This window comes from Gorilla gorilla, chromosome 20, assembly GCF_029281585.2.
Source record: "Gorilla gorilla gorilla isolate KB3781 chromosome 20, NHGRI_mGorGor1-v2.1_pri, whole genome shotgun sequence".
In the NCBI taxonomy this organism is placed as follows: domain Eukaryota; kingdom Metazoa; phylum Chordata; class Mammalia; order Primates; family Hominidae; genus Gorilla; species Gorilla gorilla.
This window is the reverse complement of record NC_073244.2, coordinates 6,306,789-6,333,498: the sequence shown is the minus strand read 5'-3', so window position 1 is coordinate 6,333,498 and position 26,710 is coordinate 6,306,789. Positions and strand designations below refer to the sequence as shown.

Here is a 26,710-nt window from a genome sequence, read left to right as displayed (position 1 = left end):
TGGCCAACGCCGCCCCCTCCTGGGAGAAGCCTTGGGATCCACAACCTCCCTTTTTAAAACAGGGAAGGGCCAGCACGATGGCTCACGCCTGTAATCCCAGCACTTTGGGAGGCCGAGGTGGGCAGATCACAAGGTCAAGAGTTGGAGACCAGCCTGACAAACATGGAGAAACCCCGTCTCTACTAAAAATACGAAAAATTGGCCGGGCGTGGTGGGGAGCACCTATAGTCCCAGTTACTCGGGAGGCTGAGGCAGGAGAATTGCTTGAACCCGGGAGGCGGAGATTGCGGTGAGCTGAGATCGTGCCACTGCACTCCAGCCTGGGTGACAGAGTGAGACTCCGTCTCAAAATAATAATAATAATAATAAAAACCCCAGGGAAACAGGTTTGTCGGAGGCCCCACAGCCAGCATGGACAGAGGTGGGCTGGGACTCAGGCGGGCTCTGAGCGTTTCTTCATTATGATTTATTGGTCCCCTCCCTGTCCCTCCCACCCGTCCTCACCCACCCCACTGCACCCCTGGAGGGGAAGGGTCCTGTGGAGACAGTGAGGGGGTCCCCATCACCCCAGGGCATCAGGCCGATCGGCCGGTGACCTTCCTGATCCAGGACACGTAAGGCGCCACAGCGGTGGCCACGGGGGGCTTGAAGATGTCGGTGCAGACCCTGGAGCTGAAGGACAGGACTCCGGCCAACACCTGGCCTTTGCCACACACCAGGGGCCCGCCCGAGTCACCCTGCAGGGACGACACACCGCAGCTCAGCCTCTGCTCCTGCTGGGGGGACGAGGGGAGCAGGGCCCGCCGAGGGGAGCAGGGCCAGGCCTGTTATCCCCAGGCTCAAGGAGACACAGGGGCTGCTCCCAGCCCACGCGCGTCCCCTCCCCATCTCCCGCTGGCCCTGTGAACCCTGCTCCTTCTTCCCCGCCCCCGGACCGTCTTGGCTGGAGCAGAAGTCACAGCTCTGCTGCTTCCTGGCTGTGTGGTCTTGCGCAGGTTGCTAAACCTGTCTGAGCCTCAGTTTCTGCACCTGAGAAATGGGACCCCTGCCAGTGCTTCCCCGCCCCCCAGCCCCTGAAAGCACTCCCCAGAGAACGGGAGAGCCAGGAACCTGCCCGGCAGCTGCCCTGGCCCTGGCCCTCCCGCCAGCCTCATTCCCCCAGCCCCACCCGGGCGCCCCTCACCTTGCAGGGAGCCTGGTCCTTGGAGTCGGCCGCCAGGCAGACCATGCAGGGGGAGAGGCTGCCGTTCCAGAAGCGGCTGTTGTTACACATGCGGGTGTCCAGCACTTGGAGGTCCAGCTCCCGCAGCACCCGGGACAGGCGCCCGCCCTGGTGGGTCAGCCCCCAGCCGGCCATGCTGCACCGAGTCCCTGCTGCCACCACCTGGCGCTTACTGGGCAGGGCCAACGGCCGGATGGTCCGGCTGGGCTTCACTTTCCCGTCCAGCTACGAGTGACAGGAAGGGGCAGGTGAGCAGGGGGAGGGGGTGAGAGTGTGGGGGCAGGGGGCGGCAGCGGGGGGAGGGGTGGCAGTGGGGGGAGGGTGGGCAATGGGGGAGGGGGCAGTAGTGCGGGGGGAGGGGCAGCAGTGCGGGGGGAGGGTCGGCAGCGGGGGGAGGGCGGCAGTGGGGGTGAGGGGCACCTGTGGGGGACAGGAGGGTGCCCAGTTCTCCCTGTCCCGTCCCTGCACACCTGAAGCAGCGCGAGGTCGTTCTCCAGGGCAGGGACCGGCTTGTAGCGAGGGTGCTGGATGGCTGCCTTGATGTGGAAGGTGAGACCGGGGCTGTCCAGGTTGTGGAGCCCCAGCACCAGCCTCAGCTGGGCCATCCTGGGGACAGAGGGAATCAGGGTGCTGTGGCCTGGCCCGGCATGGACGACCCGCCACATGCAGTCCCGGCCCCCACTGTGCCTGTTGTCCACGGCCATCACTCACAGCCGCTGCCCCTCACAGGCCTTGGCTTGGCCAGTCCTTCCCTGTGTCTTTGCAACCCACCTCCTCCAGGAAGCCCTCCCTGCTCTCACCCCTGTCCCAGACTTCTGCCCGGCCCTGGCCCCAGGCAAGGGCTGTGTGTCCAAAAATCCAACCCCAAGCCTACAGCTTCACGAAAACCAGCCCTGGGAATTCCCTTCACTTGGGGCCCCAGGCTCAACCACAGTGATTTGTACAGGGGTTGACACATGCCAATCCTCCTAAGTGTGCCCCAACTTTAGAGAGCCAAGCCCTCTTTCCACGGGACTGAGGAGGGTCAATCTTTCCACCCTGTGAGACAGGCTTCCTGGTAGTGCAGCAGAGCTGGGAGACAGATGGGCTCCACAGCGCCTCCTGTGAGCACCTGGATCAAGCCGCACCTGAAGCCAGACCTCCTAGACTTTGCAGTTACACAAGCCGGCAGATCCCTTTTTGTTACTTTGACCATCTTGATCTGGGCTCTGTATGACGGGCCAGTCCTGAGGTAGAGCAACTCCATGATGGGTCATTTAGCGGCTTCCTGATCCCCAGGAACCAGGTCAATTCCGGAGCCACTCTCGAAGGCCGGCTTCGACCTCCTGGCCACAGGTGGCAAACACCCCCACCTGACCCTCCTTCCTTACAGCAGAAGCCCCCTACTAAGTTGGGTCCATCAGCGGGTGAATGGACAGACACAATGCACTCTGTCCACACCAGGACTGTGGCTCAGCCGTGAAAGGAGCCAGGCTCTGACCCAGGCTGCGGTGTGGAAGGAGCGGGCCCTGCCAGTGCCTCTTGCAAGGAGTAAACCTTCTCCAGGAGTCCCACAGCCGCAGGTCACTGAAACCTGCCTAAGTCGTCACCGGGAGGGGACGGGGGTCCCACGATGGGCCTAAATCTCCCAGAGCCCACCCCCTGCAGAGAATGGGGGCCGTCGGATGGATTCCCCGGACCCCTGGGGTGGGCAGGGCAGGGTACTCACCGCTGGGCCAGGCAGTGGGCAGCCGTCAGCACCCACTTTGGGTGCACCAGGACACCCCCGCACAGGTGGGAGCCATTTCTCTGCAGTGAGGCCATGTACGGGCGCGAGTGGGGGATCACCTCCCGACCCCCAATGATCTGGGTCTCAAAGGAGCTGCCTGCCGGGATGGGGGACAAAGAGCCAGGTTGGGGCTACATGCCCCCGCTGCCTGCCGCGACTGTCCTTGCCCAGCTCAGAGGCCCAGGACCCCAAGCAGATGTGCCATCCTAATGAAGTCCCCAGTGATCCCTGAAACTTTTAGGCTGATACGTGTGGGCCGCCCTTCATCCCTCCCATCCCCCTCTCATCCCCCCCATCATGTTCCCTCCAGGCCACCTCCCAACCCCCTCTCCAGGACCTCCCCAGGCCCCACTGGGCCCCACAGCCACAGGAGTCCTTCAAAACGCACATCGGGCCGGATGCGGGTGGCTCACGCCTGTGATCCCAGCACTTCGGGAGGCTGAGGAGGGAGGATCACTTGAGGCCAGGAGTTCGAGACCAGCCTGGGCGACACAGCAAGACCCAGTCTCTAAAAAAAACTTTTTTTTTTTTTTTTGAGACAGAGTCTCGCTCTGTCACCCAGGCTGGAGTGCAATGGCATGAGCTCAGCTCACTGCAAGCTCCGCCTCCTGGGTTCACACCATTCTCCTGCCTCAGCCTCCCTAGTAGCTGGGACTACAGGCACCCGCCACCACGCCTAGATAATTTTTGTATTTTTAGTAGAGATGGGGTTTCACCATGTTAGCCAGGCTGGTCTCGAACTCCTGACCTTGTGATCCACCCACATCAGCCTCCCAAAGTGCTGGGATTACAGGTATGAGCCACTCCGCCTGGCCATTTTTTTTTTTTTTTGAGACGGAGTCTTGCTCTGTTGCCCAGCCTGGAATGCAGTGGCGTGATCTCAGCTCACTGCAACCTCTGCCTCCTGGGTTCAAGCGATTCTCCTGCCTCAGCCTCCCGAGTAGCTGGGATTACAGAAGCGCACCACCACGTCCGGCTAATTTTTTTGTATTTTTAGCAGCGACAGGGTTTCGCCATGTTGGCCAGGCTGGCCTCAAACTCCTAACCTCAGTTGATCCACCCTCCTTGGCCTCCCAAAGTGCTGGGATGACAGGCGTGAGCCACTGTACCCAACAAGAAATGTAGTCTTTAAATAAGTAAATTGTATAGTGCATAATTTCCTAATAAAGCTGTACAAAAATTATTTTAAATCAATCATAAATGTAAAAGGATCGATTTCATAATGTAACGTAAATCAGCTCAAAATCTTCCTCTGAATCCCCATCATGCTTTGAAAATCGAGTCCCCGCTTGGGGGCCGGGTGCAGTGGCTCACACCTATAATCCCAGCACTTTGGGAGGTCAAGGTGGGCAGATAGCTTGAGGTCAGGAGTTGGAGATCAGCCTGGCCAACGTGGTGAAACCCCGCCTGTACTAAAAACACAGAAATTAAGGCTGGGTGCGGTGGCTCACGCCTGTAATCCCAGCACTTTGGGAGGCCGAGGCAGGTGGCTCACGAGGTCAGGAGATCGAGACCATCCTGCCTAACACGGTGAAACCCCATCTCTATTAAAAATACAAAAAATTAGCCGGGCGTGGTGGCGGGCATCTGTAATCCCAGCTACTGGGGAGGCTGAGACAGGAGAATCGCTAGAACCCGGGAGGCAGAGGTTGTGGTGAGCCGAGATCGTGCCATTGCACTCCAGCCTGGGCAAGAAAAGCAAAACTCCATCTTAAAAAAAAAAAAATAGGCCTGGCGCAGTGGCTCACGCCTGTAATCCCAGCGCTTTGGGAGGCCGAGGCAGGCGGATCACCTGAGGTTGGGAGTTTGAGACCAGCCTGACCAACAACGGGGAAACCCTGTCTCTACTAAAAATACAAAATTAGCCCGGCATGGTGGCAGGCGCCTGTAATCCCAGCTACTCGGGAGGCTGAGGCAGGAGAATCGCTTGAAACCAGGAGGCGGAGGTTGCAGTGAGCCGAGATGGCACCATCGCACTCCAGCCTGGGTGACAAGAGTGCAACTCTAGCTGTGCCTGCAAGCTGCCTGCACCCTGGGCCTTTGTCTGTCTCACCCAGCTGCCTGCGTACCTTTCCCCCACCGGCTTCCTCCCTTGGTTTGTGCTCGTCTCCTGCAACGGCCCCCCACCCGCCCTCTTGCCCTCCGTGTTTCCTCCGCTCTGCTGGCCTCCTAGCACCAGCCCCTCCCAAAGACTGTGGCACACAGTCTCATGCCTGGCCTGTCTCTTCCAGTCAGACAGGAGGGCAGGCCTAGAACAGCACGAGCCCTGCAAATACGGACGGATACGCAGAAGCAAGGGAGAAAGGAAGGAGGGACAAAGGGAGGGAGGAAGGAGGGATGGAAGGAGCAATGGATGATGGATGGATGGGAGGGAGGAGGGAAGGAGGGAGGAAAGGAAGAGAGAGGCATGATGGATGGATGGGTGGATACATGGAAGGAAGGAGGGAGGGAAGGATGATGGGTGGAGGGAAGGAGGAATGATGGGTGGATGGACTGGCGGAGGGAAGGAAGGGGGAATGAAAGGAGGGAGGGAGGGATGGATGATGGGTGGAGGGAGGGATGGATGATGGACCCATGGGTAGAGGGATGGATGATGGATGGATGGGTGGGAGAATGGAAGGAGGAATGATGGGTGGACGGATGGGTAGAGGGAAGGAAGGGGAGATGAAAGGAGGGAGGGAGGGAGGGATGATGGACCCATGGGTGGAAGGAAAGAAGAATGGGAGGAAGGATGATGATGACTGACGGCTGGATTCCTACCTCTGTCCATCTTCTTGGGTCCCCAACTCATCAAGAGCCCCTGTCACTCAGTCCAGCTGGAATGCAGGGGAGCCGCCACCCACCTCCCTCCTCCCTCACTGCTGGGCACCTAGTCCCAGCCAAGCCCTTGGTGGTGGCAGGCAGCCAGCGGGGATCGAGTCCCAGCTCTGCCCTCCCAGCTGGGCAGTCCTAGGTCAGCATCTCCTTCGCCAAGTCTCAGTCTCCTACTCTGCACCTCGGGTGTGAGCGTGACCCCTGCCTTCTGGCTGCTGCCGGGAGGATGGGCGAGGTGAGCCGGTGGACACCACACACTCCCACGGTCCCGGGACGTCCACTCGGGGTGAAGCGTGAGGAGCTCGGGACGCCCCAGGCCTCAGTCCCCCTCCAAACAAGGATGAATCTCCGCTCTTACACCCAGGATGTCGGCGCCCGCGCCCACCCCTCCCATCCAGGGACCCACCGAGAGCGCTGGGCCTCAGTGTCCCCCCTGCATCCTGGCTCCCACTCACCTACCGACAGGGTCCCCAGGGCCAGCACCAGCAGTGAAGACACACAGGCCTCCATGCCGCTGTGGAGACCCAGTGTGGGTGCTGGCCCCAGCCCCAAGCCTCCCCACACGCGCTTCCTGTGGGGGAGGTGACGGCCACAGCCCCGCCCACCGCTGCACACCCTCCTCCCTCCACCCTTGAGCATTTTAGAAAGTGTTTCTCAAAGAGGACTCGAGATGAAGCCACACTACCAACATCACACCTGAAAAAATAACACCTTTTTTTTTTTTCTTCAGAGATGGAGTCTTGCTCTGTCGCCCAGGCTGGGGTGCAGTGGCGTGACCTTGGCTCACTGCAAGCTCCGCCTCCCGGGTTCACGCCATTCTCCGGCCTCAGCCTCCCGAGTAGCTGCGACTACAGGTGCCCGCCACCACGCCCGGCTAATTTTCGTATTCTTAGTAGAGACGAGGTTTCACCATGTTGACCAGGCTGGTCTCAAACTCCTGACCTCAGGTGATCCACCCACCTCGGCCTCCCAGTGCTGGGATTACAGGCAAGAGCCACCGCGCCCGGCCACTACTTCCTGTCTCTGAATCGGACTCTAGGGACCTCCCAGGAGTGGAATCACACAGGAGCTGTTGCGTTGGCATCTCTCCCAGCGTGACGTCCTCAAGGTGCATCCAGGCTGTGGCCTGTGTCAGAGCCTTGCTCCTTTTTGTGGCCGTGTCACATCCCATTGTGTGGATGGACCACGCGGTGTTTATGCATTCACCAGCGGATGGATTTTTGGGCTGTTCTAGTTTTTGGTCTTCATGAATAAAGATACTGGCCGAAGGCGGTGGCTCACGCCTGTAATCCCAGCACTTTGGGAGGCTGAGGCAGGTGGATCACCTGAGGTTGGGAGTTCGAGACCATCCTGGCCAACATGGTGAAACCCCATCTCTACTAAAAATACAAAAATCAGCTGGGCATGGTGGTGGGAGCCTGTAGTCCCAGCTACTCGGGAGGCAGAGGCAGGAGAATCACCTGAACCCAGGAGGCGGAGGTAGCAGTGAGCCGAGATTGCACAACTGCACTCCAGCCTGGGCGACACAAGACTCTGCCTCAAAAACAAAACCAAACCAAAGCAAGCAGCTATGGATGATCCTGAGACTTGGCTGTGGCTGTGCTAGTAACACTTCACTCACAACAGGGGACGGAAGCCAGGTTTGGTCCTGAGGGCCATGGTTTGCTGAGACCCCAGGGCCCCATTTTCTGTCCCAACTTGGTGGGAAACCTCATCCTCACAGCTCCTCGACCCTGAATCAGCCACTGCGCGACTTTCCGGGTGCCCAGAAGCTTCTGGAGAGCGGAACGCAGGCACGTTCCTGGAAGCCGGTGCCCCGGGAGGGCATGGGAGCTCCGAGCTTTCCTCCATGACATGTAATAAAACGACGCTGGGGACTTCCTGACACCAGGACGTGAGGTGCCTGCCCTGTGTGCCCAGGGCCTGGGCTGTGCCTGGGCGGAGCTGGAGCCGCCGGAGTGCTGATCGGGGGCATCTGTGGCCCTGGGAGCCCTGAGCCGCTGAGATCAACGCCCAGGCGGCTGTGGACCCGCGACGAAGCTTTGCTGGATGCCTGTAGAGGCAGCTCCCGTCCCACTAGATGCACCTGGTCACAGGGAGGACGAACTCTGGGGGCTTTCTGGCCGCCCCTGTCCCGCAGGCTGGGGGATGCTGCCCAGGCCTGTCTGACCCAAGTTATGGGAACATACAGGCCACAGGACCCGGCTGCTCCCCGTGCCTCCCAGGACAGGCCTCCCAGATCCACACCTGGCGTAGCCAGGGTCCCAGTGGGACTGGCCGTGTGCAGTCACTCATGGACGTGGAGGCTGCCTCTCCCTCCCAAGCACAGCTTCTCTGGCCTCTCATAAAGTAGTTTTATTTAGATTTCAAACAAACCAAAGCAGGGAGAAGAGTCGGCCACGGTGAATCCGTCCACTCTGTGCTGGACGTGGCTCCAGGGCCTGGAGCTGACAGGCAGGACCGGGCCCCTCGGACCGCTACACCTGGGCCTCCCAGGCTCGTAGTGTCAGGAAGCGGCCCGCCGCCCACGTTCCCAGCAGCGCCCCCCTGGCTCCTCCGGGGTGCGGCCAGTTCGGAAGCTGGGGGACCCCGGTAGAAGTCGGGCTCAGCTCCCATCCCGAGAGGACAGGTGGGCCGGCCGCTCCCACCCTGGGCCCGTCCACCGAGCCCCGAGTGACGTGAGTGGCGGTGGGGCAGCCCCTCTTCTCTGAAGCAAGTGAAAACCCAGAACAGACATGGGGAAGGAGAAAAAGCCAAAACGAAACAACCAGAGGAGACGGGGACCAGCACAAAACCTCCGTGAGGTAGTCTGTCGTCTAAGGAGCCACGGGGCCGGCCCTAGTGAGGTAAACTCTGCAAGTTTATTCTGGTGGTGTCAGGACTCCTCCGTGCCAGAGTCATCCTCATCGTCCCCGAAGCAGCTGTCGGCCTCCTCCTCCACCTCGCCGTCCTCGTAGTAGTCGTCGTAGAAGAGGTCTGAGCCCTCGTCGGGCGCCGGCGCCTTGGTCTTCACGCAGTACTCGGCCAGCGTGGTGGGCACCTTCACGCCGTCACGCTCCGCGTCCACCTTGGTCCCCAGGACCTGCTTCCTGGGGGGACAGGGTGGGTGAGGGCGCCACCCACGTGCCTGGACCCGGCCCCTGCCCGGCCCCACTCCCCCAGGTCCGATGCTCATCCCAACGCTCAGGTTTCTCTTAAAACGGCGTGTGGTGACCACTTAGGACAAAGCCCTGTGCGTGAGGAACTCCGGGGGAGAAATGACAGAGGAGGGGGCTCGGGAAGGGCAGGAGGTGCGGGTGGGAGGCTGGACAGGCGCAGTGCAGTCACACCCGCCTGCCCCGCCCCGAAGCACACCCCACAGGGACCCATCAGGAGCTGGGAGAAAATAACGATGCCGTTAACAGGGAGGGCCCGTGCTGCCCCACTCGGGGGCAAAAGCCTTCCTCAGCGCAGGAGCAAAGGAAGCAGCTGGGAGGGCCCAAGGACAGGAGGCAGGACCATCCCCGGAGACTGGAACCAGCACAGGTGAGATGGGAAACGCAGAAACGGCCTGAGCCTCTCCGTGGCCTCAGCAGGATTCTAAACCCGGGGGCCTGGCCACCCCGGCCTCAGCAGGATTCTAAACCCAGGGGCCTGGCCACCCCAGCCTCACCAGGATTCTAAACCCAGGGGCCTGGCCACCCCAGCCTCACCAGGATTCTAAACCCAGGGGGCCTGGCCACCCCAGCCTCACCAGGATTCTAAACCCCGGGGGCCTGGCCACCCCGGCCTCTGGATTCTAAACCTGGGGGGCCTGGGCTTCCCCGGCCTCCGGATTCTAAACCCGGGGGCCTGGCCATCCCGGTCTCCGGATTCTAAACCGGGGGGCCTGGCCATCCCGGCCTCCGGATTCTAAACCTGGCGGCCTGGCCATCCCGGCCTCCGGATTCTAAACCTGGGGGCCTGGCCATCCCGGCCTCCGGATTCTAAACCTGGGGGGCCTGGCCATCCCGGCCTCTGGCAGGAAGGGAGGACAAGTTAGCTCAAACTTCCTGGAGGGCACCGTGTACACCCGGCCCTATGAGGGGCTGCACCGCGCACACCAGGACCTACGAGGAACCTGCCCCCGGCTCCACCTCCAGGACACGCGTCAAGAATGTCCCCCCAGGACTGGAAGCAAAGGGGATTCCGGGGGTGGCGCAGCAGGGCCGGGCGGCATGCTGACCCCATTTGACAGAAAGCAGGAACGAGGCTGCAGCCGCAGGCAATGGACTTGAGCCCCTATCACTGACCAAGCACGGCTCTGGGCTCTGGGGCTGGCTGCTACCGGAGTGTGCGGGTCCCACAGTGCCCGCATGGGAGGGCACCAGGGAGCGGACAGACAGCCCCAAGCCCAGCCCACAAGCCCAGTGCTTTCTATGGGGATGCATGACGCGTGGAGGGCAGGCGTCTGGCCTCAGGGACGTCCCTGGGTGGCGGGACCCAGCGGATGCCAAGCTTTGCTTCCCACGCTCTCCGACAGACTGGGGGGGGGGTGACTGACGGTGCCCCAGGGACGGCACTGCACGGGTGGCAGCCGTGGGGAGACGCAGGGGAGGGCCAGGGTGGACGGGCTGGGGGGGGGTGACTGACGGTGCCCCGGGGACGGCACTGCAGAGGTGGCGGCCGTGGGAAGACGCAGGGGAGGGCCAGGATGGGAACTGACCTGTGCCGTGGAGGTGCCGCCAGCACACCGCCAGCATGAGCTGGAGGACCATCTGGCGGTGCTGTTCAGCAAGACCAACATCCCTGACCAAGCCGGGCTCCACGGCAGCCCGCCCGGCACAGCTCAGCGGGACTTGGGCTGCCACGAGGCCAACACGCACACAGATGAAAAAACAGGCAGAAACGGCGACCACAGCAGAGTCCACATGGCACATGTGAGTTGGCCCGTAGGGAGTTTTGAGGGATGAAAATAGTGTGGCTTTTATTTCTGTGCTGGGATCTCAAGGGGGTGGTGCCTCAGGGAGGTGGCCGGGAAGAACTGGGCCAAGGAGCCAGCCACATGGGCCAGGTGACACGACCGGACCAGGGCCACCGAGGACATCTGCAAAGAGGGACGGCCAGGGCAGCTACCCTGTGACCTCCAGAGGCCAGCAGGTGCTTGCAGGCCACTTCCTGCACGGGGCCCGCCCACCATGGCTGCTCAGAGCCAAGACCGCCCAGCACCAGGATGCTGCCCCGAGATGACCCCACGACACCAGGTACCAGCGAGTGCAGGATGGAAGGTGCCCTGGATGCTCCTGGGTCCTGGGGCGAGGAAGACACATGCATTATGTGTGCAATATTTTAAAAGTTGTTTTTAAGATTCTGCTTATTCAAAATACCAACAAAAATAGGTGAGGCCTCTGTGAGGAAATCTATGCAATTTCACTCTGAGAAAAAAAAAATGGATGGGAAGGGCCTCTACGTAACAGGAAGAGCGGGAACCATTAAGGCCGTCAACCCGTAAAGAAAGCCTTGTCTCTGTACACAGACACGCACGTGTTTACACATTCATGTGAACATAGGCACCCAAGAGAAGGGGCTATGGGGCTCAGCTCTGGGGCACGAGGCCGATGGGAGGAGAGGGAGAGCCGTGGGTCACCACACACAGCCACGCAGGCGAAGTGGACCGCAGGTGTGGAAGGCGCCGGTAGGCGACTGCACAGCTGTACCCAGAGCTCGCCAGGCCAAGAGCCTGCAGGGACGCACTCCAGACACGAGTAAGGCCAACACCCCTGACTAACAGTCAGTCACTGGGCACACACAGCACGACCCCATTTCTTCATTAAAGCACGGACACATGTTCCCTAACAGTCAGTCACTGGGCACACACAGCACGACCCCATTTCTTCATTAAAGCACAGACATGCGTTAAACTGAAAAGCCTGGAAGAATCTATGAAAACACTAACCACCAGGCCAGGTGCAGTGGCTCACGCCTGTCATCCCAGCACTTTGGGAGGCCGAGGCGGGTGGATCACCTGAGGTCAGGAGTTTGAGACCAGCCTGAGTAAGATGGTGAAATCCCACCTCTACTAAAAATTACAAAAATTAGCTGGGCGTGGTAGTGGGCACCTGTAATCCCAGCTGCTTGGCAGGATGAAGGGGGAGAACTGCTCCAACCCGGGAAGTGGAGGCTGCAGTGAGCCGAGATTGCACCACTGCACTGCAGCCTGGGCGAGAGAGTATAACTCTGTCTCCAAAAAAAAAAAAAAAAAGGCCGGCCGCGGTGGCTCACGCCTGTAATCCCAGCACTTTGGGAGGCCGAGGCGGGCAGATCACGAGGTCAGGAGATCAAGACCATCCTGGCTAACACAGTGGAACCCCGTCTCTACTAAAAAAAATACAAAAAAAAATTAGCCGGGCAAGGTGGTGGGCGCCTGTAGTCCCAGCTACTCGGAGCTACTCGGGAGGCTGAGGCAGGAGAATGGCGTGAACCCCGGGGGGTAGAGCCTGCAGGGAGCCGAGATCGTGCCACTGCACTCCAGCCTGGGCGACAGCGAGACTCCATCTCAAAAAAAAAAAAAAAAGGCCAGGCGCGGTGGCTCACGCCTGTAATCCCAGCACTTTGGGAGGCCAAGGCGGATGGATCACGAGGTCAGGAGATCGAGACCATCCTGGCTAACACGGTGAAACCCCGTCTCTAATAAAAATACAAAAAATTAGCCGGGCACGGTGGCGGGCGCCTGTAGTCCCAGCTACTCGGGAGGCTGAGGCAGGAGAATGGTGTGAACCCGGGAGGCGGAGCTTGCAGTGAGCTGAGATCGCGCCACTGCACTCCAGCCTGGGGGACAGAGCCAGACTCTGTCTCAAACAAAAAAAAAGAGGAAAAGGGGCAAGAAGCTGGGCTTGAACCTGGCTGGACCCTCTGCCACTCGGCCCGGCCTCCATCTGTGACTGGCACCCTGTAAATGGGCACCAGGAAGCTCCGCCACCCTCACCAGGACGGTGGGGCTGGGCGGCCGTGGGACCAGGGGCCAGGGTGCAGGCCGGATCTGAGTCTCTCCTCCCGTGACGCCACCGCCCGCCCTCACCGGATGATGTCTGTGTACTCCCGATCCTTCCCCTTGCTCTCTTTCCACTTCCTGTACATCACGGAGGCGTCCACGTTGGCAGGTGAGAAGGTGTTGGGCTCGTTCAGGAGGGAGATCACACTCAGGAGAATGGTCCTGTGGGGAGAGTGGGGCGGAGTGGGGCGGCTCAGGGCACCCCAGCCTTCTGGCTCTTCTCTGGCCCTGAGGGTCACAGGGACGCCTGGACCCGCCCAGCAGGTGACCTTCATCTGGCCTCATGGCCTCTGCTTCTGTCTCAGGCCCCCAGAACAGCAGGGGCTGGACCTGCATCAGTCTTCTCCCTCCCACGCCAAGACCAGGGAGGGCAGCAAGGTGCAGACCCCTCCGTCAGACCCGGGGCTGCCCTCACACCCGCACGTCCTGCCTGGACTACACTCCAGGACACACGGGCAACACGGCCCAGTGCCTGTACCTGGGGACGAGGCCCGGGCGGCACACGTGGCACGAGGTGACCAACCCAGAGACGGCTGGGGAAGGAGAAGGCCCCAGGACTGAGGAGGGCGGGACACCTCTAGGTGGTTCCAGACGGTGGGGCCGGCCTGGGGTCCCGGTGGGAGTCTGCACCGACACACAGTGCCGCAGGCCCCGTGAAAGCACCCACCGTGCAGGTACAGCGAGGCCCAGGACCGCCAGCTGGCAGGTCCCGAATCAGGCCTTGGCGCCACAGCCTGTGGGGGAGCCCAGCCTACCTGATGGTCTGGGTGGACATAGGGGGTTGGGCCGGCTTACCTGACGTTCTGCGTGGGGTTCCACCTCTCTGAGGGCAGCTCCCCACTCTGGGGGTCATCCACCGGCGGGTGGAGGATGGAGATACACACGTCCCCCGTCTGCACAAGGAGAAGACAGGTCAGAACAGGTCAGAGGTCAGCATGGGCTCCCAGTGCCCCAGGTCCCAGAGGATGAGGACGTGAGGCTCCCAGCGCCCCGGGTCCCGGAAGGACGAGGACGTGAGGCTCGCAGCACCCCGGGTCCCGGAAGGACGAGGACGTGAGGCTCCCAGCACCCCAGGTCCCGGAAGGACCAGGACGTGAGGCTCGCAGCACCCCGGGTCCCGGAGGACGAGGATGTGAGGCTCCCAGTGCCCCGGGTCCCGGAAGGACGAGGACGTGAGGCTCCCAGCACCCTGGGTCCCGCAGGATGAGGACGTGAGGCCCGTGCTCACCTCGTAGATGTTAGGGTGCCACATCTTGGTCAGGAACCGAAAGGCCGGTGGAGAGTATGGGTAGTCGATGGGGAACTTGAGGCGCGCCTGCAGGGGCAGAAGGCGGGTGGCTCAGCCCAGCCCAGCCCCGAGACCTGCCCCAGCTCACAAGGTGCCCAAGGCCATCCCACTCCCAGTGCTGGTGCCTGAGGGTGTGTGTGAGGGACACTGTATCCTGCCCAAGGCAGGGACTCTCACGGGCCTGGGGTCAAGTCCCCAGAAGGCTGCCTGAAGCCTTTTATGAGTCACCTGAGCTGATCCCAGCTCCTACACAGTCCAGGTGGCCGGGACCCGGCCCAGCACAGCTGCTGGGGAACGTGGGCACTGGCTGCCTGCGTGGCTCCAGGCCCGTGGCAGCCCAGGTCAGGCACATGGGACCCAGGCCAGGGGCACCCACCAGCAGACAGAATGGACTGGCAGGGGCTCCAGGCTCCCCTTGGATGGAGCTGAAGCCCAAGACCAGGGCTGCACCTCCAGGGCCTTGGCAGCCAGGGTGTGGGGAGGGTTAGCACAGATGACTGCTCACTTAGCAAACACTTGTGACACCTGCCCTGGCCCGGGCCGTGGGAGGGGATGAGTCAGTATGGCCGTCTACCCTCAGGTGTCTGGTCTTGGGGGGTCAGGCAGGCAGACCCATAGGTCACAGAAACCTGGCAGGACTCCTTCCCTGTCAGCATCGCCCGCTGTGGTCACCCAGGCCCTGGAGGTCCAGGCCTGCTGGTTCCTTGTCAGCATCGCCCCCTGTGGTCACCCAGGCCCTGGAGGTCCAGATCTGCTGGCAAGGACGGCCACAGAGGGAGGACTGAAGCCACGTGCCGGGTGACAGAGCTGTCTGGCCTGCAGCCTGGGGCGTGATGCCACCCACGGCCCTCCTGGGCCACAGCAGGTAAACAAGGAAGCCTCACTGTTTTCCTGCTGGGCCCCAGTGACAGACACAGGGGTTGTCTGGGTCAGGGGTCCTGGTGGCACTCAGCACTCCAAGGCACGAGAGCAGCACCCCCAGAGCGATCGTGGGGGAAGCCTGGACAGGGAGGGCACTCGGGGGGTCCTGGATCGTGGGCGAGGCCCCTCCCGGACAGGGAGGGCATTCGGGGGGTCTTGGGGGGTGTCCTCTGTTTGACAGGGAACTCACTGGGGCCCCGTGAGGCAAGTGACTTGGCCGCGGCCACAGAGCAAGGCTGGAACTTCAGTCTCAGAACTGCCCTGCGGTTCCCCAAGACTTCAGGCCCCCCAAGCCTGGTGCTGGGTTTCAGGCGGCAATCCTTGACAACAGCCAAGGCCTCACCTGTACCAAACCCCACCAAGTCCCAATGAGCCTCTTATTTTGGGCACCTCTAAGAATGTCTTTTCCCCGGAGCAAACCCAGGCTCAGAGAAGGAAAGCGCCCTGTCAAGGGCACACAGCAAGTCGGCTGTGGAGGGCTCTCTCTGGCGGCCCCTGCCCCAGGGCTCACTCCGGCTCCTGAAGGAACAGCGGCTGCAGGCAGTGGCTGGGCAGCAGCGGCCCTGGGCACTCAGCAGGTTCTGTATTTCCACGCTCCCCCAACTCCCTCCCAGGCACAGCGGGAAGGGAGTCCTTATGGGTGGCAGCACCCCCGTCTCAACACTGGCTTCTGAGGACTGACCCTTCGGCAGATGTCTAGAGGCCCCCTCCCTGGGAAATCCGGAAAACCGGATTATCCCCTAATGCTGGCCCAGGAGGCTCTGCCCACAATCCCTGGCAACCGGTCTGGTGGGCAGAGCAGCCAGAAACCCCCATGCCCTCCTTCCAGAACAGCAGCCGCCTCACAGGCCTGGCTTCGAGGTGGGGCTGCCGCTCCTCAGCCAGCTGCTCCCCCAAGCAGACAGAAGGGGCTGGCGGAGGGGGCTGCTAAAACCGTTTGGCAACCTCAAGACCCAAACTCTGTTCCCTGTGTGGGGACGCAGGATTCCAGATGCAGAACCCACGGGCGTCCCACCCTCTGCTCAGGAATCGCCCCCAGCAGACCGGGCTGCTGCCCTCACGCTGAGCGGGTGCGGTTCAGACACTAATTAGCTCGGAGAGCAGACACATATCGTGCGGGAGGCATCGGTCCCTCGGCCCCACGCCCGCAGCTGGCCGGGGCAGAGCGGGCCGGGCCCTGCAGTGTCGTGTCGTGTCCAGGCTCTTGGCAGGAAGTGACGGCGGGAGGGGGAGATTACTGGACAGGGTGCTCGTTCCCCACCTCTCACACAGGGCTCCTCGCTTTGTCCCTCTGGCCCCAAGAACGAGGTGCCTGAACGCTAAAAGGAGTCAAAGATCACGTCTGGATCGTGAGATCCAAGAAAACTGCCCTGGTTTTGGCCTGAGTCCTTTTCACATGAGACAGAAACAGCCTCCCCGCTCCCAACAACAAAAACATCAAGAAACTGCTTGGAATTAAACCGCCAGAGGGCAGAAGAAATGGCCCAGAACTCGGGGTTTGGGTCACAAGAAGCCACCTGTTCAGTGGAATCTGAGAAAGGCCAAGACCAGCTGGGATGAGCGAGCCCGGAGCTTCTGAGGTCGGGGTCCGGGACGCGGGCCCGAGCCAGGAGGCCTGGGGAGAGCTGCAGGGAGCAGGTGGGAGGCACGCCCCTACCTCGGCCTTCCCGAGGGCGCAGGTTACATAAAGCTGGGGATGGAGCCCAGGGCGCCTGGCCGGCTGCTATTGGCAAGGGTGGCCGCTTTCCAGGCAGGTCTTGGCTGCCAAGGCTCATCCGGGCCTTTGTTGGAGACTGAGCGAGTGGCCGCGCCAGCCACCCCCAGGCTGGCCTCGCTCCCCCGCTCACGGGCCCAGCTCCCCAACAATAGCAGCTACGGGGTCTGGGGGGGCCTCTTTGTCTCCTCCGGGGAGGGCAGCTGAAAGGCCGGCGCGGCCTGGGCTCCGCTCCCTCTTTCTCGCAGGGGCGGAGGGGGAGGCAGCCGGGGTCGAGCCCCCGCCAAGGAGGAGGTGGGCAAGAGCCCCACGCCCAGATGCTCCAGGGAGGGCCCCCGGCCACCACTCCGGGGGCCAAGAGCCTAACAGGGGACCGGACGATGCCTTAAAGGGAACTGGGGATTTTCGAGGACTGCAGCAGAGGCTGAAGGTCCCCGAGACCGTCCGAGGAGGGGGCCGGGCAGAGCTGGGTGGGGGAACGTGGCCATAGAAGGGAAACGAGCCCAAGCCAGGAGGCTGCGGGGCCCGCCCAGCAACAGCGCTAGGACCGCGGGGCAGGGAGCTGGTTCCCGGCACCCGAGGTCGCTCGTGGGCTCCGGGACCCGGGCGGGGGTCGCCGCGCTCACCTTGAAGTAGCCGCCCTCGTAGTAGGTGTTGGGGGGCCCGAAGATGGCCACCTCCCAGTTGTATAGATCGCCCTCGTCCACCAGTGTCACGCGGAATCCCTCGACCGGCTCTTCCTGCAGCCCCTTGAGCTCCAGCAGCAGCGCCTTCTGCGAGCTGGGCACTAGCGGCCGAGCCATGGCGGCGGCGGAGGGGCCCGGGGTCGGAGCAGCGCGGGGCCGCGCGACCACCGCGAGTTCGCGAGACGGACCGGGCCGCGCACCGTCCGGGGGAGAGCCACCGGGGCCGCCGCCTGCCTCCTCCTCTGCGCCGCCGCCGCCCGGGGACCCCGAGCGCTCCAGCAGCTCTGGCGCCGCCGCCCCACCGGCGCTTGCCTTGGCCGGGCCCGCGCGCCCCGCCCCCCGCTGCGCCTGCGCGCACCGCCTGGCCCCGACTGCGCCTGCGCGCCGCGGCCAGGTCCGATTTGGGCCTGCGCGCCCGCCCGCGGGGGACGCCGGGAAGTGGAGTCCCGGCCCCGGTCCCGCCTACGGCGCCGAGCGCCGCCGCCGGGAGGGAGGGTTCCAGCGGGCAGCCCTGGGCTCTTCCGATCCCCGAGGCCGCCGCCGTCGCCCCCAGCTCGACCAGCACCGCGGACGCTGTGCGCAGGGAGGCGGGCAGGGCTGCTCTGCGCCGTCACCGGCCCGGTCCCCCGGCTTTGGGGTTGTTTTGTGACGTTCCGGCGCGGGGCGGGGCCGCGGGCGGTGAACGGGGCGCGGCGCGAGGTCCTGACCGGGACCGGAGGGGCAGGGCCGATCCATCCGGCGCGATCCCGCGTCCCCGCCTCCGTTTCCCCGTCTGTACAGGGGACGGGCGCGAAGTCTGTCCTAGGGTCGCGCTGGCCACGCGGAAGGGAGGAAGGGGCGGGAGCGAGGCGGGATCCGCAGACCTGGCTTCCAGGCGCGGCGCTGCCTCGGTTCCCCCGACAGCGGGAGCTCTGAGAAGTGGGCGAGGTCAGGGAGGGCTGTGAGGGGTGGGAGGGGCGAGGGCTTCCCTGGTCCCCGTTGAAGTCACCATGTGGTGTGAGGCGAGTGCAGGCGCTGGAGCCATCAGAGGTTGGCAAGGTGCTACTGCCCCCCAGAGAAATTGGGAAAGAGGCCCACGCCAGCCAGCATCGGCTCAGCACCTGACCCGGGAGAGGCGCCAGCCCCACGGAGCCCCCACCCCAAGCTGAGCCCGAGCCTGGCTGTGCCCTCCTCCCAGCCTGACCTTTGTCCTACCCGAGTCTTTTTTTTTTTTTTTTTTTTTTTTTTAATGAGACAGAGTCTCGTTCTGTGGCCCAGGCTGGAGTGCAGTGGCACAATCTCACTGCAACCTCCGCCTCCCGGGTTCAAGCTAGTGTCCGCCTCAGCCTCCCGAGTAGCTGAGATTACAGGTGCCCGCCACCACGTCCGGCTAATTTTGTATTTTAAGTAGAGATGGGGGTTTCACCATGTTGGCCAGGCTGGTCTCGAACCCCTGACCTCAAGTGTGTTGTTAGGTTTTGAAAGGAAGGGGAGGATGCAGTTTGGACTAACAAAGTGATCCGTCTGCGTCGGCCTCCCAAATGCTGGGATTATAGGCATGAGCCACCGCGCCCAGCCCACCTGAGTCTTGACCCCAGCTGATTCCGCGCATCACTGTGACCCCACCTGACTTCTGACCTGGCTCAGTGGCTGCCCAGACACCCACATGCTCCTTGCCGTGAAGCTTGGTCGGGAGAACTGGCCGTGGTGAGGACGGGGCAGCCCAGCCTCCCCTGAGTCATGCCCGTGACTGGGGTGGCCCTGCCCTCGGACTGTGCCAGTGGCATTGTTGCTATGCCCTGGGTACACACAGCTGCATCAACACACAGGCCGGGCACGGTGGCTCACGCCTGTGATCCCAACACTTTGGGGGGCCGAGGCGGGCGGATCACAATGTCAGGAGATCGAGACCATTGTGGCTAATATGGTGAAACCCCGTCTCCACTAAAAATACAAAAATTAGCCGGGCGTGGCGGCGGGCGTCCGTAGTCCCAGCTACTCGGGAGGCTGAGGCAGGAGAATGGCGTGAGCCTGGGAGGCGGAGCTTGCAGTGAGTCGAGATAGCGCCACTGCGCTCCAGCCTGGGCGACAGAGACTCCGTCTCAAAAAAAAAAAAAAACCAAAAACAAAAACCACAGTCTGGGACCAGGGCCACTCTGTCCCACAGGTGCCCCAACACCTGGCCCCGGCTTCATGAGTCTGGTCCCTGGCAGAGGACCAGCAGGCAAACCTGTCTGGGGAAAGGAAAACAGCATCAGGAGTGGAGAGGGAGGGAGGGATCCAAGAAAGAGCTCTGGGCCGAGCGGTCACTTCCAGAGCTGTCCAGGGTCGAGGCCGTGGCGTCCTCACCTGTAAGGGCCTCTGGGCCTCCTCCCTCAGGCCCCTCTGCCCGGCACCCTGGGGGCCTGGAGTAAAAGGAGGGTCTCGGGACTAGTGGGGCCTTCTGGCTGTGGCCCCTTCACCAAGGTTCCCAGGGTTTTCTGAGCCTCAGTCTCTTCCGTGGCACAGGTCGTGGATATATTGCTGGCATCATGAAGCCGGCAGGCAGCAGCTCATGGGTAAATTAATGCTAATTAGAATTAACCACGATTCCTTCTCTAAGGGCTCCCAAGATCTCTCTTCTTCCGTACACCCACATCCCAGGAAGCACTGTGTGGGTGAGGGAGGTTTTCTTTCTCTCGCTTTTTTTTTTTTTTTTTTGAGAAGGAGTCTCGCTCTGTCGCCCAGCCTGGAGTGCAGTGGCACGATCTTGGCTCACTGCAACCTCCGCCTCCTGGGTTCAAGTGATTCTCCCGCCTCAGCCTCCCGACTAGCTGGGATTACAGGCATGGGCCACCACGCCTGGCTAATTTTTGTGTTTTTAGTAGAGACGGGGTTTCTCCATGTTGGTCAGCCTGGCCTCGAATTCCTGGCCTCAGGTGATCCACCCGCCTCAGCCTCCCAAACTGCTGGGATTACGGGCGCGAGCCACTGAGCCCGGGTGCCGCTTTTTTTTTTTTTTTTTTGAGAAGGAGTCTTGCTCTGTCGCCCAGGATGGAGTGCAGTGGCACGATCTTGGCTCACTGCAACCTCCACCTCCCGGGTTCAAGTGATTCTCCTGCCTCAGCCTCCTGAGTAGCTGGGACTACAGACGCATGCCACCACGCCCAGCTAATTTTTTGTATTTTTAGTAGAGAAGAGGTTTCACCGTGTTAGCCAGGATGGTCTTGATCTCCTGACTTCGTGATCCGCCCGCCTCAGCCTCCCAAACTGCTGGGATTACAGGTGTGAGCCACCGCGCCCGGCCTGGGTTGGGGAGATTTTCAAGCCCCTCCAGCTGGTCCCACAGGGCCCCGACCCCCAGGGAGGCTTAGGCTCACACCACCCTGGAGCGGTGGACACCAGGGGCTTCCACCTGCCTGCTTGGGGGCTCCCTACTCTGTGGGAACGGGTTCGAATTGGACTGACCCAAGCCCTGGCTGCAGGGAGGGGCCATCCCATCAGTTCCCAGGGCCACCACCCTGGGCTGCAATGATTGGTTCAGGAACAAGCATGTGACTCCTGACGTCCAATGAGATTCAGCCCCGGGACATTTCTCTGGGATCACAGTGCTGGGGTGGCTGAGCTGGAAGGACCTGGGGCTGGAGTTACGGGGTCATGGTGTCACCACGGGGCCTGCGAACAAAGGTAGCATCACAGGAAAGCCGAGCCGGCTGATGAGAGGGGAAACGTTGATAATCCTATTAGTGATCTTGGATCCCGCTGTTACCTGACCTCCCCTGGATGTTCCAATGATGCAAGCTCATGAATTCTTGCCTCTTAGTTCGTTTGTGTTGAGATGGAGTCTCTCTGTGTCACCCAAGCTGGAGTCCAGTGGCGCAATCTCAGCTCTTGCAACCTCTGCCTCCCAGGCTTAAGCAATCCTCCCACCTCAGTCTCCGAAGTAGCTAGGATCACAAGCCTGCATTGTCACACCCAGCTAATTTTTGAATTTTTAGTAGAGATGGGGTTTTACCATGTTGGCCAGGCTGGTCTCGATCTCTCAGCCTCAAGTGATCCTCCTGCCTTGGCCTCTTAAAGTACTGGAATTACAGGCGTGAGCCACCACGCCCAGCCTTTTTAGTTTATTTTCCTTTCCTCCCTCCCTGCCTCCCTTCCTGTTGCTCAGGCTGGCCTTGAACTCCTGGGCTTAAACAGTCCTCCCACCTCAGCCTCCCAGGTAGCTGGGACCACACGTGCACACCACCACAACCAGGTTAAATTCCTTCTTCGTGCCGGGCGCCGTGGCTCACACCCGTAATCCCAGCACTTTGGGAGGCCGAGGAGGGTGGATCACCTGAGGTCAGGAGTTCCAGACCAGCCTGACCAACATGGAGAAACCCTGTCTCTACTAAAAATACAAAATTAGCCGGGCGTGGTGGCACATGCCTATAATTCCAGCTGCTCGGGAGGGTGAGGCCCAAGAATCGCTTGAACCTGGGAGGCGGAGGTTGCGGTGAGCCAAGATCACGCCATTGCACTCCAGCCTGGGCAACAAGAGTGAAACTCCATCTCAAAAATAAATAAATAAGTAAAAATAAATTCCTTCTTCGTTAATTAAGCCAGTTTGAGTTAGGTTTTCCATCACATGGCACAGAAGAACCTTAAATTCAAATCTAGTTTTTGCCATGACCTTGGAAATATTGCTCAAACATTAAACCCAGTCTCAGGTTTATTTTATTTATTTATTTAATTAATTTATTTATTATTTTTTTGAGATGGCGTCTTGCTCTGTCACCCAGGCTGGAGTGCAGTGGCTCCATCTCTGCTCACTGCATCCTTTGCTTCCCGGGTTCAAGTGATCCTCCTGCCTCAGCCTCCCAAGTGGGTGACTTGTGCCACCATGCTGGCTAATTTTTATATTTTTAGTAGAGATGGGGTTTCACCATGTTGGCCAGGCTGGTCTGGAACTCCTGACCTCAGGTGATCCACCCTCCTCGGCCTCCCAAAGTGCTGGGATTACAGACATGAGCCACCGCGCCTGGCCTAAGAGTTTCAGTTTTTATTTTATTTTATTATTTTATTTTGAGACAGAGTCTCACTCTGTTGCCCAGGCTGGAGTGCAGTGACACGATCTTGGCTCATTGCAATCTCCGCCTCCTGGGTTCAAGCAATTCTCCTGCCTCAGCCTCCCGAGTAGCTGGGATTACAGGCGCGCCACCATACTTGGCTAATTTTTGTAGTTTTAGTAGTGACGGGGTTTCGCCATGTTGGCCAGGCTGGTCTCAAACTCCTGACCTCAGGTGATCCACCTGCCTCGGCCTCTGAAACTGCTGGGATGACAGGCGTGAGCCACCGCGCCCAGCCCGACTTTCAGTTTTTTAATTTGAAAGTGGGTTAGATAAGATAGTTGTACAAAGGTCTTCCTGTGGAGCCCAAGATGTCACTGAGACTCTTACACGATGGCATCTTGCCGCTCTCATGCCCTGTAGGGAAGAAAGACAGTTCTCAGAAGGCAGAGGGGTGCGTGTGGGAGGATATGGTCCTCAGGGGAGAGGGACACGGAGCCAGGACACAGCAGCCGTGGGGCGTTGGGCAACATGGCCAGACCTCGTCTCCACAAAAAAAAAAAAAAAAAAAAAAAATGTTTCTTAAGGAGCCAGGTGTGATGGTACATACCTGTGGTCCCAGTTACTTGGGAGGCTGAGGCAGGAGGATCGCCTGAGCCCAGGAGTTTGAGGCTGCAGTGAGCTGTGATTTTACCATTGCACTCCAGCCTGAGCCACAGAGTGAGACCCTGTCTAAAAAAAAAAAAGGGAAAAACGCAAAAGGCTGTGGGGCCCGTGTGCTTCCAGATGCATCAGGACAGGCTTCCAGGTCAGCTTTCCTCTGTGCAGTCCCGGGCCAGTTCCTCACCGTGGAAGAGGGAATAAGGCCCCCAAGACATCCACATCCTGATCCCCAGAATCTGTGGCTGTGCCACCTCAGGTGGCAAAAGGGACTCTACAGGTGTGATAAGAACCGTGAGACGGCAGAGCATCTGGGGTGATGGGGGCCCATGTCCCCACAGGGTCCTTTTAAGAGGGTGGTGGGGGGCGGGGGCCGAGAATCAGAGACTGGAAGAGGTTGCGCTCTTGGAGGTGAAGGGGGAGGGAGGGCCTGGAGCTGAGGGATGCGGGCGCCTCTGGACTCTGGGAAAGGAGGAAACAGGTTCTCCCTGGAGCCCCCAGGAGGGACCAGCCCTGTTCATGCCTTGATTTTAGAAGTTCTGCCTTCCAGAGTTGTGAGATGGTACGTCCATGCTAAGTCACTAAATCTGTTACTGCAGCTACAGGGATTAACACACCTCAATGACTTCCAGCTTCTTCCTAGGGGAAAATTGCTTCCTTCTTCCCCTCCCTTCCCCTCCCCCTCTCTTCCTTTCCCCTCCCTTCCCCTCCCCTCCCCTCCTCCTCCCCTCCCCTCTGCTCCCTTCCCCTCCCCCTCCCCTCCCTTCCTCCTCCCCTCCCCTCCCCTCCTCCTCCCCTCCCCTCTGCTCCCTTCCCGTCCCCCTCCCCTCTCTTCCCATCCCCCTCCCCTCTCTTCCCATCCCCCTCCCCTCCTTTCCCCTCCCCTCCCCTCCCCTCCACTCCCCTTCCCTTCCATTCCCTTCCCCTTCCCTTCCCTTGCCCTCCTTCCCTCCTTCTCTTCCTTCTCTTCTATGTGCAAATCTAGGTTCTGGGGATTGAGCAGTGAACAAAAGCAGCAAACTTCTTGCCCTTGGGTTCACAGGGAGAGAGGCCACAAACCAGCATATAAATACATAAATAAGCAGTTTCTAAAGAATGCCAGGGGTTAGAGAGCCACCGGGATGGTGTAGGAAGGCATCTCGGACTCAGGAGGTGACATATGAGCAGAGACCCAGGTGGCGTGGGGAAGCAGCAGGCAGGTCTGCGGGAACGGTGCTGCAGGGAGAGGGAACAGCACGTCCAGCAGCCCTGAGGTGGGGACAGCCTGACTGGCTAGAGGTCCAGGGTCTGGGTGGTGAGTGCGGGACAGAGGTGAGAAGACGCTGGGGAGCCTCCCGCTCAGCTGTCCTGAGTGCTGGCTTTATTCGCAGACATGGCGGAGGTGAGGGCTGCAAAGTCTAGCCCATGCACCCAACCCAGCCGCCCAGCACTGCGCTCCCGGAAACAGCTCCCGGCTGCATCTCACTGGCCAGCTGGGTTTCTCTGAACCCATCGCTGAGGCTGGGGGAGGGATGCTTTGACTGGCTGGTGGGGACTGGGAGTCCAGCTGGGCGAGGGTGTTGGCTGGACCAGCCGGGCGTGGTGAAGGGCTGGGGGTCCAGGTGGGAGAGGGTGTTGGCTGGACCAGCCGGGGACGGTGAAGGGCTGGGGGTCCAGGTGGGAGAGGGTGTTGGCTGGACCAGCCGGGGGCGCGGTGAAGGGCTGGGGGTCCAGGTGGGAGAGGGTGTTGGCTGGACCAGCCGGGGGCAGTGAAGGGAGGGCAGGCAGGGTGCCTCAGGATGAGGTGTGGTGAGGGCCGCTGTGGAGCCCGGGAAGGCGTCTGGCCGTGGTCTCAGTGCTCAGTGGATCGGGTGAGAGGCTTCCACAGAGACCAGAAACTCTGGAGGAGCCCGGGGTCCAGGGAGCCGGCCGGAAGCTCCCTCTTGGATGTGTCAGGCTTGGGATGTCCCCAGGGAGCCAGCAGAGGACTCTTTGGAGGAGGGGAGGCCCTGGATGAAGCCACCAGAGGAGCTGGGGAGAGAGAGGAAGCTTCCAAGGGGGACTGTGGGGTGGGGCAGGAGCCCGTGGGTGCTGCCAGAGGGGATTGCCGCGCTCTATGCTGCTGTGAGGCCAGGGAGGACGGGTCAGCTTCCTGGCTGCGCTGGCAAGGGTCATGCAGGGATTAGGACAGACGGGGTCCTCGGGACCTGAGGGCAGGCACAGTGGGCGGCACAGGGTCAGGGATCAGGGGAGGCCCCAGGGAGCTGGGCGGGGCAGGGGAGGTGGGCTTGGCCTCAAGGGACCGGGGTGGAGTGTGAGGTGCACCCTGGGACCAGCTTTGGTGTCCTCTGATTGGTCACTCCTGGAAGCCTCCGTGCCCTGCGTCCCTGTCTGGGTGTCCAGGATTTAAGCCCACCTCATTCTGCCTGGCTGTGGGCTTCGGGAGGACAGGGGCCTCTCCTTTGTTTTTTTTTTTTTTTTTTTGTTTTTTTTTTTTTTGAGATGGAGTCTCGCTCTGTCGCCCAGGCTGGAGTGCAGTGGGGCGATCTCAGCTCACTGCAAGCTCTGCCTCCCGGGTTCACGTCATTCTCCTGCCTCAGCCTCCAGAGTAGCTGGGACTACAGGTGCCCGCCACCACGCCCGGCTAATTTTTTGTATTTTTAGTAGAGACGGGGTTTCACTGTGTTAGCCAGGATGGTCTCGATCTCCTGACCTCGTTATCCACCTGCCTCAGCCTCCCAAAGTGCTGGGATTACAGGCGTGGGCCATCGTGCCCGGCTCTCCTGTGTTTTGTGTCCTGTTGCTCAGCCCCCAGCCCGTGCTCACCGGAAATGCTGCTGAGCCCCCAGCCCGTGCTCACCGGAAATGCTGCTGAGCCCCCAGCCCGTGCTCACCGGAAATGCTGCTGAGCCCCCAGCCCGTGCTCACCGGAAATGCTGCTGAGCCCCCAGCCCGTGCTCACCGGAAATGCTGCTGAGCCCCCAGCCCGTGCTCACCGGAAATGCTGCTGAGCCCCCAGCCCGTGCTCACTGAAATGCTCTGGCGTATGACCTGTAAGGGGCGCTTGTGGTAGCCTAACAGCACCTGTGGATGGAGTGGGCACCTTTCATTAATCTTTGTTACTCATTGCTGCGTAATGAATCACCCCAAATTTAGTAGCCTAGAACCACAACTGTCATTTATTCAGCTCCTGAGTCTGCACAGCAGGAGCTGCCGTCAGCGCAGGCATCGCAGCTGGTGCCCAGTCCAGAGGGTGAGCGTCCTGCAGGGGCCCTGCCTTGGAAGGAGCTCCAGTCCCGGAGGGGGATGCGGATTCTACCTCTCCATCTGCCTCTGCAGCGGGGAGTGGAACCATTATTGTGGCTTTTTTTGGGAAACAGGCGATTTGCCAGGATTCATTCCTATATTGATTCATTGGTTCATTCATCACCTACCTTAACCCCAGCTCAGTGCTGGGAAACTGGGAGACAGGAGTGGTCTCTGCCATCGTGGAACTTGTAAAAATTTAAAAATTCTGTTCCCGGCCAGACACGGTGGCTCATGCCTGTAATCTCAGCACTTTGGGAGGCCAAGGTGTGTGGATTACAAGGTCAGGAGTTCAAGACCAGCCTGACCAACATGGTGAAAACCCATCTCTACTAAA

General features: G+C 60.9%; 2 protein-coding genes across 3 annotated transcripts; both read right to left on the bottom strand.

The window, feature by feature from the left end:
• Positions 1-443: 443 nt before the first annotated feature.
• GZMM (granzyme M) lies at positions 444-6,336 on the bottom strand. The gene is made up of 5 exons (XM_004059599.5): positions 6,260-6,336; positions 2,931-3,087; positions 1,693-1,828; positions 1,184-1,447; positions 444-737 (listed from the first exon to the last, which is right to left on the bottom strand). The coding sequence occupies exons 1-5, from the start codon at positions 6,312-6,314 to the stop codon at positions 576-578; spliced, it is 774 nt and encodes a 257-aa protein (XP_004059647.1). The 5' UTR covers positions 6,315-6,336; the 3' UTR covers positions 444-575.
• Positions 6,337-8,143: 1,807 nt separating this feature from the next.
• Positions 8,144-17,744, bottom strand: CDC34 (cell division cycle 34, ubiquitin conjugating enzyme). 2 transcript variants are annotated; one of them, XM_019016478.4, is made up of 5 exons: positions 17,363-17,744; positions 14,042-14,128; positions 13,609-13,706; positions 12,841-12,975; positions 8,144-8,893 (listed from the first exon to the last, which is right to left on the bottom strand). In XM_019016478.4, exons 1-5 carry the CDS (start codon positions 17,537-17,539, stop codon positions 8,680-8,682), a joined length of 711 nt encoding a protein of 236 aa, XP_018872023.1. In that variant the 5' UTR covers positions 17,540-17,744; the 3' UTR covers positions 8,144-8,679. The 2 variants fall into 2 exon arrangements, with proteins under 2 accessions (XP_018872023.1, XP_055226959.1); XM_055370984.2 differs by lacking the exon at positions 8,144-8,893 and adding an exon at positions 8,902-11,072 and having other exon boundaries at positions 17,363-17,684.
• Between the last annotated feature and the right edge of the window lie 8,966 nt (positions 17,745-26,710).